Source organism: Passer montanus, unplaced genomic scaffold, assembly GCF_014805655.1.
Source record: "Passer montanus isolate IOZ18808 unplaced genomic scaffold, ASM1480565v1 scaffold125, whole genome shotgun sequence".
NCBI lineage: Eukaryota > Metazoa > Chordata > Aves > Passeriformes > Passeridae > Passer > Passer montanus.
This window is the reverse complement of record NW_024359278.1, coordinates 1,096,311-1,108,425: the sequence shown is the minus strand read 5'-3', so window position 1 is coordinate 1,108,425 and position 12,115 is coordinate 1,096,311. Positions and strand designations below refer to the sequence as shown.

At 43.8% G+C, this 12,115-nt stretch overlaps 1 protein-coding gene across 2 annotated transcripts in view; it reads right to left on the bottom strand.

Annotated features, from left to right (window-relative positions):
• Nucleotides 1-12,115, bottom strand: part of NR3C2 (nuclear receptor subfamily 3 group C member 2) — a 189,192-nt gene that overhangs the window by 175,701 nt on the left and 1,376 nt on the right. Inside the window, exon 2 of one of the 2 annotated variants that reach the window (XM_039698427.1) lies at nt 7,273-9,040. In XM_039698427.1, coding sequence (XP_039554361.1) covers nt 7,273-9,038 — 1,766 coding nt within the window. In that variant the 5' untranslated portion in view covers nt 9,039-9,040. Of the gene's footprint in view, nt 1-7,272; nt 9,054-12,115 lie in introns of those variants that run through there. The other variant, XM_039698426.1, reaches the window with a different exon arrangement.

The following is a 12,115-nucleotide window of genomic DNA, read 5'->3' as shown; positions in this document are numbered from 1 at the left end:
TGGAGAAATGTAATTTAGCAACCAGTTAACAACAAACTTTGATGTAATCTGAGGTGCTTAATTCACTGTTTAAGATTTAAAAAAATAAAATACAAGTTATTTTGTGATCTACCAACAGTGTGGGAACTTCTGCTATAACATAACTCAGTAAAGAAATGGCATCTTGCAAAAATACTTATTCACATATTGAACAGATACAAACAGTGTCACTTATACTTTGAAGAATCCAGAATGAACAGCATGGATTTGGTTTTCTGCACTTTTTTTTTTGTTTTGGGAGAGGGTTTCAGGAGATTGGGATGGGATTGGGGGTGGGGGAGTTATTTTAAATCTTTCAGCACTGTTTTCAGCAAAATAGAGAAAGAGAACCCCCCAGATCACCTCCTTTCAGAAAACGCACTGCTAAGCTCTGATAAACCACATTAATAAACCTCAGTGCAAAACAAAACAAAAACAAACAAACAAACAAAAAACCTCCAAAGAAGGCCATAGAATCTCCCATTTAAAGAGACCCTTTATTTGAAAATTTTGCCCTGAAAGCAAACCAGCCCTCAAGGCTTTTGTAAAATTCCGGGGTCCCTGAAGGGAAAGACATGGGTGCGCAGAAATCCCGTCCCCAAGTCTGAGGAGGGAGTGCCTCCTGCCAGGCAGCCCCGCAGGGAGGGGAGATGCTGCCGCTCCTCTTGCCGGCAGTGGTACCCGAGCAGGCTACATCAGGAACTGCTGCCATGGATGAACAGGCACTTCCCGACCTGCTTGCCCTTCCCCTGCAGCCCAAGCCAAAAAAGTGTGCCTTCCTCCACGGTCAGCCTGACTCCTCAGCAGCAAAGCCGAGGAGGCTCCAGCAGGAGAGGGCTGTCGGGGAGCCCACCAGACGGTGACCTTCTGCTGCGGGTTACACAAGTAGGGCGGCGAGCAGTCAAATCACGCCATGGTCTATTTAGGGTGCAGTCAGACGTGCCCAATAACACTGCGAGAACCTGGTCCACTGCACCCAATGGAAATACTGCTGCTTTTTTCTTCCTCTCCACAGATCTCTCACTCAGAGGAGACTGCAACCAAAGTAATTCATATGCTGAGCACCAGGCACTGTGTAGCAACCAGCTGCATGTGAAAACTGATAAAAGTACTAAACTTAGATGGATTTAATACCTGTTTTTCACACACTCTTTTTAGTTTCCTCGTTGGACCATTTTTATCGCTCTTAGACAGCCATATTTTAAGACACATTTGCCAGAGAACAAGTTATGGTTCTATATTCATCCTTAACTGTGGTATTTTCTGACCTCTGAGATCTTAAATCTCAAATCACAGGACTCCATTGTTCTCCAAGAAGTTTTGGTCAAAACAAGTCCATTATTAACTCCATCTCCTACAACTCTGTTCAAAGACTCGATACATACAATTGAAAAAGAGAAAACACCTTAAAACTACGCCCTGAGAATACCAGCGTTGGCATTATGGCTCGACAATACATTATCTTGCAGCAGAAAGGCGTACTTGGGATATTTCACAGGCTCCATTCCCTTTCCATCCCTACAGTTTGGTCTCATGTCCATGTCACATCACACTGCTCAACGAGTTTCACTGTCCTGGTTCTTTGGAGCTTCAGAGTGGACTGGATCAGGATCCCAATCTGGCTCTCACACACAAGAAGCCAGAATCAGAGCAGACAAGGCTTGGCCCAACAGAGTATTTTTGCAAGTAATAGATTGCTCAGCAACAAGGGACACCCAACAGCAGCCACTGCTCCAGCCTGGGATGAGCAAAGCACCAATAAGTACCTGGCAATCTGATTCAGCCAGGCAGAACACTCCACAGCAGGTTGTAGCTCCATTAATGTTAAGTGCTGGTTGAGTAAGGCCAGGTTATTGAACCACAACTTAACAATTTACTCCCTCTGCAGACAACACGAGTACTGCACGAGCACTGAATCTGCTGCAGCAATCCTTGTGCTTGCCTGCCTTGCTGGCACACACATCTCATAAAACAGGACAAGAACATTTTTTATACAGTTCATAATTTTCTGTCTTCCAGACCTCGTGAAAATGGACTGATCCATACTGTCGGAAAACGCACAATCAAAACTTCTTCTGCTTGTTATAAAATCTGTGCATTGAAGGTGACCCCACCTTCCTGTTTTTCAGAAAACCATCAAAACAAGATTATCACAGTGAGATTCCATATCACCAAAAGTGATACAAAAACTAGGCAACAACTATTAGCTATTATCAGAACTAAACATGGCAAAGTGATTTCCAACAGCCAAGTACTGTAAAGCTTAGTGGTATCAACGAGCAATTGAGACGTTTTGGAAATACATTTCATTTACCCCAGCACAAAGAAACAACCAAGCCCTAGTTCCTGACACCCAGCTTGACAACAGAGCTCTTATTTCCCCAGATGGGGAAGATCCACCCAGCTCTGGAACACCATTTTCCGTTAATGTGGACTTCCCTGTGCCACAGCACAGGAGGCAATGGATATGTATAATTTTAAGAGAAAATAAGGCATTATTTGCATTCATATTTTAAGGGAAAATAATTTATACAGACTTTGAAGTTCTCAATAAAGAGCAATACAAAAACCCAGCACCCTCACCAAAATAACAACAAAGAAAGCTGTAGAAAGTAAAAAGCTGTTCAGTGCATGCTGGTATGCCCAAGGGAACCTTTCAACCTCCTGGGCTGACATATTAATAAAGACTTCTAATTTCTTTAGAGAGAAATAAAGGATACGCAGAGGTCTCAGCTATGTCAAGACTGTACCCAAAGCTGCATTAAAAAAAGACATGAAATTATACAAGAACCTACAAAAACAAGTATACCTTCTCAAATTGAAATAAAGGAAAAATATAGATTTGAGTCTATGATCCATGGTATTAGAGAATAATTTCTGAAAAAGTTTTGCACAGTCAATTTTTGGGAAGATAAAAGGGAATACAGTCCTGCCAAGCATGGAGAATATTTTAACAGCACAGTCCTTTTCTCATAAAGTCCGTCAGCAAACAGAGGTCAAGGCCATTCATAAATTCTAAAAATAATATTTACCAGACCTTTATCTTTCTGGCAGGTATAATTCTGATAAGTGACTATTCTAGATAATATTTAACATAAAAGTTTATTTACAAAAATACTTGCAATAGCCTGAAATCAGATTTTAGCCAGAATCAATTCAAGCCAGTAAAGGCTACAGGTAAACCAGGATCCTGTTGTTGTGTTCTGGTTTTGGGTTGGGTGGGATGGCTTTTTCAGGGGGCTTTTTCAAGTAGGGTCTAAGAAATAAATACTGACACATGGGAATGGCTGAGGAACAGATAGGTACAAGTAATCCCTAAAATACTATCAATGTCTGATCAAAAATATATTGAAACACTATTATAGATAAACATATGCATTCATATTAAAACACTAAACTTTCTGAATAGCACATCAAACTTTGTGGATTCCTCCCACACTGGATTACGCCAGTGGAATTGCCAGGAAGGAATGACAGCAGGAGGGAGTATCAGCCCTCTGTTTCCACCAGAAGCACTGAGAAAACCAAGTACATGTGTGTACATACATGAGTTAATATGGAAATTAGAGGGGAAAGGCACATTTGCACAAGAAGCTTTAGGTAAGAGCTAATGCAGCAGAAAGGTCATCTTCCTCAGTTTTTACTGCTGTTTTAAGCAACCATGACATTTTCGTAGGCCATTTTGAAAATCACGTAATTGGCATGATCATGGGGCTTAGGCTAGCACCCCAATTCAGAGATGCAGTGATCACCTTATAGTGAAACCTCATCTGGATTCTTTGTGTAGGTTTTCATCAATGACATCACACAATTGCACATACCTTCTTTTTCAAGCCCACTTTGCTATTATTTAGTTTAGAAACCAGTATTTCTTAGAAATGCCATTTGTGGAGGGAGTAATCTATACACACAGCCAGACAAGTATGATTCACCCTTTATTAAAAATTACAAATGTAAAATCTTTCAAAAACAAAGACATGTTCTGCATGCATATTAGCAGAAGAAAAAGTATTTAAAAGGGAATAAGGCAATTTGCTTTTCCTTAAGAGGCTCTCATTCCCCAAACACCACAAGCTGCAATGTTATAAAAAAGTTACTATCAACTAACTTAAAAAGAACCATAACTGGGCACATCTAATAAAAGTAACTGAAGGAGAAAAAGAGAAATGTTCTAGATGGCAGTGGGTGATTGGCACAGTCAACAAGGTAGCAAGGCATTCTAAATGCCTCAACTATGGTTACCAGTTGATTCCAGAAAGGGAACACTCTAATATGATTTTTTTAACAGCAATATTCTTAAGATTCATTATAAATATGAAAAGTTCAAAGTCATCTTCTTTTGGCCATCCACTTCTTTTCACCGTGTAAGCTGCTAGTCTGAGGCAGTTCAGAAAGGGTATGAGATCAGGGTTCAGAAAATAATGCCTGCTAAAACAAGAGATATTCCGTGCTGGTCATCTACTGGCTTTAGAGAACCATATAGCCTATTTTTTCCCTTCACTTTATTCTTTGCTTGCAGCCATTTATATTGCAAGCCAAAAAAGGAAAAAAAAAAAAAAATTAAAAAAAAAAAAAAATTAAAAAAAAAAAAAAAGACCAAGACTTAGAACATCAGAAACTTAAAAATATTTCAAACTTTGAAGGGTTAATCACGTGCTGTAAAAGTCTGCAAAATGTGTGATGCCTGATATGACTGACACATCAGGTAAAAAAACTGACTGGAAATAGCGAGGATCTGGTTTAGATCTAGAGGACAAAGGTGTGATGCTGCTGTTCTGATGACACGAAGGAAGAGGTATTTTGCAATCCCCATGCCACATGGATATGGGACAGCTGAAACCAACCTTGCTTGGGATGTTGGGTCTGGCAGGGTTTTAAGCTATGTGTGTTTTATTACAACACCTCAGAGCACCAACTAATTTGAGCACGATTTCCTCTGTTCTAGTTGCAATACAGCACAGAAACTAAGAGAAAAATAAAGATCAGTCTGAGGTTCAATAGCAAGGCTGAGCTTTTACATGTGTGACATCTTATGAGATTTTACATGTGCAACATCTTATGTGGAGTCTTTATGACTTGTCTCAACAGCACAAATATCTCAGCAGGCACCTCTGCACTCAAATCTGCACTGCCAAAAAGATCTCTACATGAATTTACCTTCAAAATTTTAAGGGCTTTGCACAGGTCCCTGGCTGCACTGTTGGCACAGAGCCATCACCAGCCAGATTAAGAGCAACATTTAGTTAAATAATGGGGTTGGGTTCTGAGATTTGAAATGATGACACATGTCCTAATCTGGAGTACACATCAGGATGCCTGGAGTGTCGCAACCCTGCAGATCTGCATCACCTGAGCAGAATTCCACACGTAACAGCTCTGAGCACTGAACATTTCAGGATTCCAATCCTGCAGAATGGCAGCTACACTCACCTGCAAATCCTACAGAGATACCAGCTTGGAGAACAAAGACAGGAAAGTGCACCCAGCCTGTGCCATCATCAAACCTGATTACATTTACTGATCTAGAGCTACCATGGACTATGTCAGATCAGAAGACTCCTTTAAAAACCCTTTAAGAAACTGTCGCTCCAAACACAACTACTGATGACAACCTTGCTCCTTCCTGCATTATTTCCTTGTTTATTGTTCCTGCAATGGATGACAGCCTTGACTCAGTGCAAGCATTCAGTCACACAAGAGTTCTCACAGCTGGCAGGAGCTACCTGTCTAAGCAACAGTGCTCAACCACAAAGGCAGTAAAATATTGGGTCTTTGTATTCAGGCATTCCATCAGTCTTCTGGTGAACTTTTCTCACTATATAAATAATGTAATTTATGAAAATTTGATCAGGTAAAATAACTAGAAAACAGTGACTCCATCTTCTTTAATCCAAGAAAGTACATTTAGGCCAAGACTGGATGGTAACAAATATCCAGCTACATGCAAAGTTCAGCATGATACAGCCCTTTCAAACTGAGTATATTAAAAAGTACATTATTTTTCGAGACCCTATCAGAAATGGCCAAAGAAAAAGTGAAGTATGGCCTACAAAATGATAGACAGATTGCAGTAGTGTTAAACCTAACTGACAATAAAATGAAGACAGGATGGTTTTTTTTTTTCTCCTTATAGGTAGATAGGCCAATTTCCCTCCCTGAAAAGCACCAGTATTTTAGATATTATGTTTTTCACTGCAACACTATTTTCAGAAATCTGTAGTATCATACAAATATGGAAAACACCACGCATCCTCCTAACCCCACTCCAAGAATAAGGCAGATGCTTCATTCACTGAGGGCAGCTGCATAGCTTGTGATGAGCAAGAAAAACCACTTGAGAAAGGTAAATGCCAATCTGTCACTGGCTATTTGAGCTTTGGCACAAGCCTTTGGTCAGGCTGCTGGGTACATGGGTATGCTGTGCAACCATCTGAACTCAGTCATGCTGTCAGAGACGCTTCAGAACATGTTCTGTTGACTCTGCAACTAGATGGTTTAGGAAAGTAAGCATCCCTCACGTGATACAAGGACACCTGCTTGAAGAAGGACATGCTGCCACAGATCAGCCAAGAAAGCCAAATTCAGATGACACTTGCTCATTTCTCTTCCACCAGAAGTGAGGGGATCAGTTTATCCATTTCTCTCTTTCAAATGCATCAAGTTTTAACAGCTCTCCTCCTTCTGGAGGCATTTTTCTATATATATAAACCAAATGTTCCTACAGTTAAAATACAGAAATAATATGTTGCCACAGGCTTGTAACGTTGTTTTTTAAACTTAACCAGTTCAAGTCCAGTGCAAACACAGCACCACGCTTCTTCACAAAACAGATTCCTGACACTACCATTTTCTTATCCTCATCTCAACATTTCATCTGAGGTACCACACATTCAAGCACTAGCTAAGAAAAAAATAACCATTATAGGACACAAGAGAGCAATTTTACTAAGCTCTCATTATAGAAAAACAACATTTGTAGTAGTAAGAGCTCATAAACATACAAAAGCCATACCTTCAAACCTAATAACAACAGAATACAATATGTTCTTCTTAAATATTAAAGCCAGCACTTTGCTTTCATTAAAGGCGGAGTAAAATACAGCAAGATAGCCACAAATCTAGTAATAATGGAAATTCAAACAAAGAATTACGCATCAGACTGAGAAATACCACCCTGGTCCTCATTTTAATTCACGCCTTGTTTGTTTAATGCAGGGGACAAAAGAAAAAAAAATTAGCAATTTGCCAGCTCACCTGGACACATTTTCTGGAATGTACTCTAGAACTGGATACCCATCACTTCTTCTGGATGCCAACTCCGAATGCGACTTCCAGGTCTCCACGAGCGTGCTGACAGCAGGGAAGGAGCTCAAGTGCTGAAATGTCTGCTCTCGAGCAACCGGCCGCGACAAGGATATCGTGCCCTGGGCACCGATCCTGTAGTGAAATGACTGTCCACCTGAATTTACACCCACAATGGCAGAGGATGGTATACTGTTCTCTTGGTAATAGCTGCCATCATCAGGCTCCTGCTTAATCCCCACACGTAGGCCTGGATTTGGAAAACCGCTGCCTTCACAATTTCCATCAAATGAAGAAACAGGTGGTCCTAAAATCCCAGAAAGAGAGTAATAGTCTTTGTCATCCATAAAAGAAAAATACGAGCCATCTGTAAATGGGAAAGGATTTACTGTTTGATTCCCTTTAAAAGAGGCACCAGAACAAGGATGTTTGGCCGACTCTTGCTTCACTGGTACTGAAAAGGGGGAATCTGAGTTTATTTTGCTGCTGCTGCTGTCACCGATGCAGGCGCTGCCAAAGGAGCCGTCTGGCTCGGGCTTTATGAACTGAACAAGGTTCATCTGGCTGTTGTTGGAGATGGCGTTCTCCATTTCCTCCATCTTGGGAAACGTGAGTTCTTGAGCACCCTTGTCTTTTGTTTCTGGACTAGGAACGGTATCTTGGCTTCTGCTAGGCCCCACTGGCGTGCCAGAAGGCGGGAACCCTACGGAGCTGTTTGCGGGGCTACAGATGGATGATCCCACAGTGCTAACCGCCGGACTAGAACGCGTGGACCTGTTATTGGCATTGGAAGGGCTGGCAATGGAGCTCCTGGAGTTCAGGTTTGCAGGACTGGACACAGAAGATCGCATAGTGATATTGTTGGGACTCGAGACGGGAGATTTCACGCTGCAGTGGCTGGGAGGACTGGAGATCGGCGACTTCATGCTACTGATAGGGCTGGAAAGCGGAGAGCCGACGTTGCTAACATGCGCGGGGCTGTGCAACATGGAGCCCCGGCTCTCAACGTTGGGCGAGCGCGACAGAGGGGTGCCCTGCCCCATGGGGCTGTGCATGGCAAAGTTCCCAAAGCTAGCGGTAGTTGAGGACATGGAGTTCACTCCCGCAGGACTACATACTGAAGAGGCCATGGTCTGAGGGCTGCAGCCTGAGGGGCTTTTCTCTTGACACATGATGGGGCTTTTGACAATCGTGTGCATGGCACCGCCGTTCACAGCGCTCCCAGAGTCCGACATCAAAGACCTCAAGGGCCTGCTGGCGCTGTGGAGGGGAGAGGAGCAATGGCCGTTCTCCTTGTAGAGCTTCACCAGCTGCTCCACATTCTGGTAGATCTTTCCTGGGCTCCCCTGGTTCTGCTGATCGTAGTGGTAATCGGCGTCTCGTATCGAATCCATATATAAACCCATGGATTCGGCCACCGTTGCCGACAGCTCCTTGGACTCTGTTTCGGTTTTGATGTCAGAGCGCAGGAGACCAGGCTGGCTGTTGTCTTGCTGCAGGCAGGAGAGTAGCTCAGGTTTTTCTTTGCCGTTTCCTTGAGTGCTGCTGTTTGCGAAAGTGCCGGCGGCGCAGCTGACGTTTACAATCTCCATGTAGTTACTGTCATCAGGCTGCTCTCCAGCACCTATGGAAGAATACTCCACAGACTGAGAAACTTGACCCCACCGTCTCTCCATATCTAAGCCTTCTGGGTAGCTGTGGTATCCTTTTGTCTCCATAACTAGCAAAGACATATATAAAAAAGTAAAATTAATGACAGGACAGTGTGACTTCCTAAGGAAATTTCCTAATTTCCTAAGGAAACAAGGCGTATCCGCTTTCTCTGTCTATCCTCCTCTCTCTCTCTGCCTGCCAATCCCATTTCCCTGCCCCATCCATCATCTCTCAACCATTTGTCCAATTTCAATCAAACCAAGGGAAAAGTCTCATGGATATGACAGCCCTATGGGTTCAGGGAGAAAACACATCAGCAGTTTGGAAACAGCCAAATTATTGCTCCCAGCCCTACCCCAAAGGAACGGCTTGGCAATGTCAGCACAACCACCCACCCTCGCTGGCCACAGCCCCATGGTCAGTGCCAGCTGTACCAGGGGCTGTCCCTCACCTAAAAAAGGGAAAGGGGAGTAAGGAAGGAGAGGATCCAGAGAGTCCTGAAAGGACATGCTGGTGGCAGGCAGGATGAAAACCCTGCGGAAATTCCTCATTACAGCTCTGCTCCTCGAAGGACCTTCCACTGCCATGTTACAGGGACAACAAAGCAAGGGAGACTGCTGTTTTAGGGAATCTCTCCTCATCATCCTCACCATTCAGCGTAACACAGAATATTCTAGAAGGAGCCAGTGGCTCTGGGGGCTGGGAGCTGACTTGCCCCTTCCCAGCTAAACAAACTTCTGGTACAACCTCCCAAGGAGACATGAAGGTGTGGGGAGAGAAGTAGGACAGCAGACCAGTAGGAAACATTTCTGCCACAGAAGAAGGGGTTCAGACTAGATAGGAATGCTTGGCTATTAAACAGATCCATAACTCTGACAATTCTGCAAACTTTCATAGCAGCCAGCAAGAGGAATATATAAAGAAAAGTAAACCTTGTTCTAAAATGGACCCTAAAAAAACCCCTCCTATTCCACATGGCACTTTCTCGAGGTAAGGAGCAAAATGATGACCCAGTCTCTAATAATCCGAAAACCACATATAAGTAACAACAATTTCTTATTTTTTAAGGATTTGGCTCATAATATCATTAGAACTGCAGAAACTCAAGTGCCAACAGTTACAATATCAATATTATGCAAATATTTTTTTCCTTTCAGAATGTATTTATTTTCCAACATTTAATTTAGTGTTCAACCACCTTACTTAACACTACTTAAGTAAGCTATTTTGAGCAAAATAATAAAAACAAAACGAAAAACCTTAAACTGAATGACTTGAATACTTCTTTTCCCTTACTTAATTGGAACTATAGACCAATGCTTACATTTCCCTCAAGCACAAATTTTATTAGAACCTAGAATTATGTGTCTCACATCATCATGTATATTACATCACATTCCTATAGTCTAAAATTTTCAGACAGAAGTGCCTAATTCCACATAAAGTCACTCCCAGATAATCACCTACCCCTGATTTAAGTGCTGAGCAAGCCTAAATCCTAGAGAAATCAATTGCAGCTGTGAGTGACCCGCATTTCTGAAAACCAGGAAACTTAGTTAAGGCTTAAAATTAGGTTGCAAGTTAAAATTAACTCTCAGAACCACCAGCAGAACCAACAGCAGAAATCTCTGTTACAGGCCTAACATTACAACAGTGTTTGAGCTGTGTAGCAACTTCTCCCACAGCAGTAAAATTCAAACTTCGTATATAATCAATAGCAGAGCATACTCTGAAACTTCAGCAAATAAAAATCTGAGTCACACAAAGGAAAAGAAGGTAGAAAATGCCCTGATCCTGCATTTGCAAAGGCTGGTAAATACATCCAAGAGGATCAAAAAGCAGCAGAAATTATTTGTGGCCTAAGACAAGTTCAGTTTAAAACAAGAGCTATAAATTAGGGAGAATGCAGCAACCAACAGATTTTTTGGGAGTGATGATTTCTGTCACCTCCAAGTGCCTCAGTGGATACCAGAACCAAATTAATAATCTCAGGGGTTACTGGTACCATTAGGGTTTGGTTTTGCTCTTTTAGGCAGAACTTATTACAACTTGACTAGCACATCTATCCACGGAATCCACACTCTACCTACAGCACACGCATGCCTTTTTACTAACTTTCACTAAACAAACCTGACTGGGGGCTAAAACATCCACCAACGCCCACAACTAAAGCTCAGCAGTGTTACATACTGGAACCAAGATCATCTCTATGTGACACTCTACAAAGCAAGAGACACTGTGTGCACAGCAGCTTATCCAGACTCCCTCTGCGAAGAACTACCGAGACACTACGAGTTGTATATTTCACTCCAAATGTATCAACAAACACAGCCCTCCGCAGCACAAATCTCCGATCAATTAGGCATGAAACTAGTCTCGCAGCAACAGCCAAATAAAAAATCAAATGGTACCTGGTATCCCTGCAACCAAAAGGTCACCTAGATACAGGGAAATCTGAAGTAAGCCCAGTTTCACAAAAAAAATTTAAAAAATAAACTGGTGGCTCAAGCGGCCACCCACTTCTTAATTCTCGGTGTTTGCAAAGCAAATTTCCTTGAAGTTTCACTGTCTGCCAGCCACCCCGCTGATACAAGACTACCCACGGGACCTGAGTTTCGTGGCTGGGCTGGGGTTTTCCCCATTTTCTCCAGGGTACCGTGGCGTCGCGGGCAGCCCCGCCACCGGCGCTGCCCCGGCACGGCCGCCCACGGACCCGAGCGGAGCCGGGCGCGGGTCCCCCCGTCCCCGCGCGTTACCATCCACGCAGGCTGATTTCCCAATTTACCCTACGCTGCGAGGAGCATCCCCGCAGCGCCCAGGGAGCAGCCACCGCTTTGCACCCCTGTCCCCCCCGCCAGCCTGCTTTCCCGCAGGTGCACTCCGGGTTGTCACGCGTGGGGGGGAGCCCAGCAGTGCCCGGAAGCTCGCTCCCTGCCTTCCCTCTCCCCCGGGAGCCCGCGGGGGAGGGGGGGATCCACAGCCCAAACCCGCTGCCGGCCGAGCCCGCCCCGCCGGCCCCCCGAGCGATGCAGAAAAGCGCTCCTTCCCGTGCAAACGCCGCTCCCCACCCTCCACGGCGGGCAGGCTCCGGGCCCCGCCGGCTCCCGCCCCACCGCGCCGGCAGCACCTCGGGCGGCGGAGC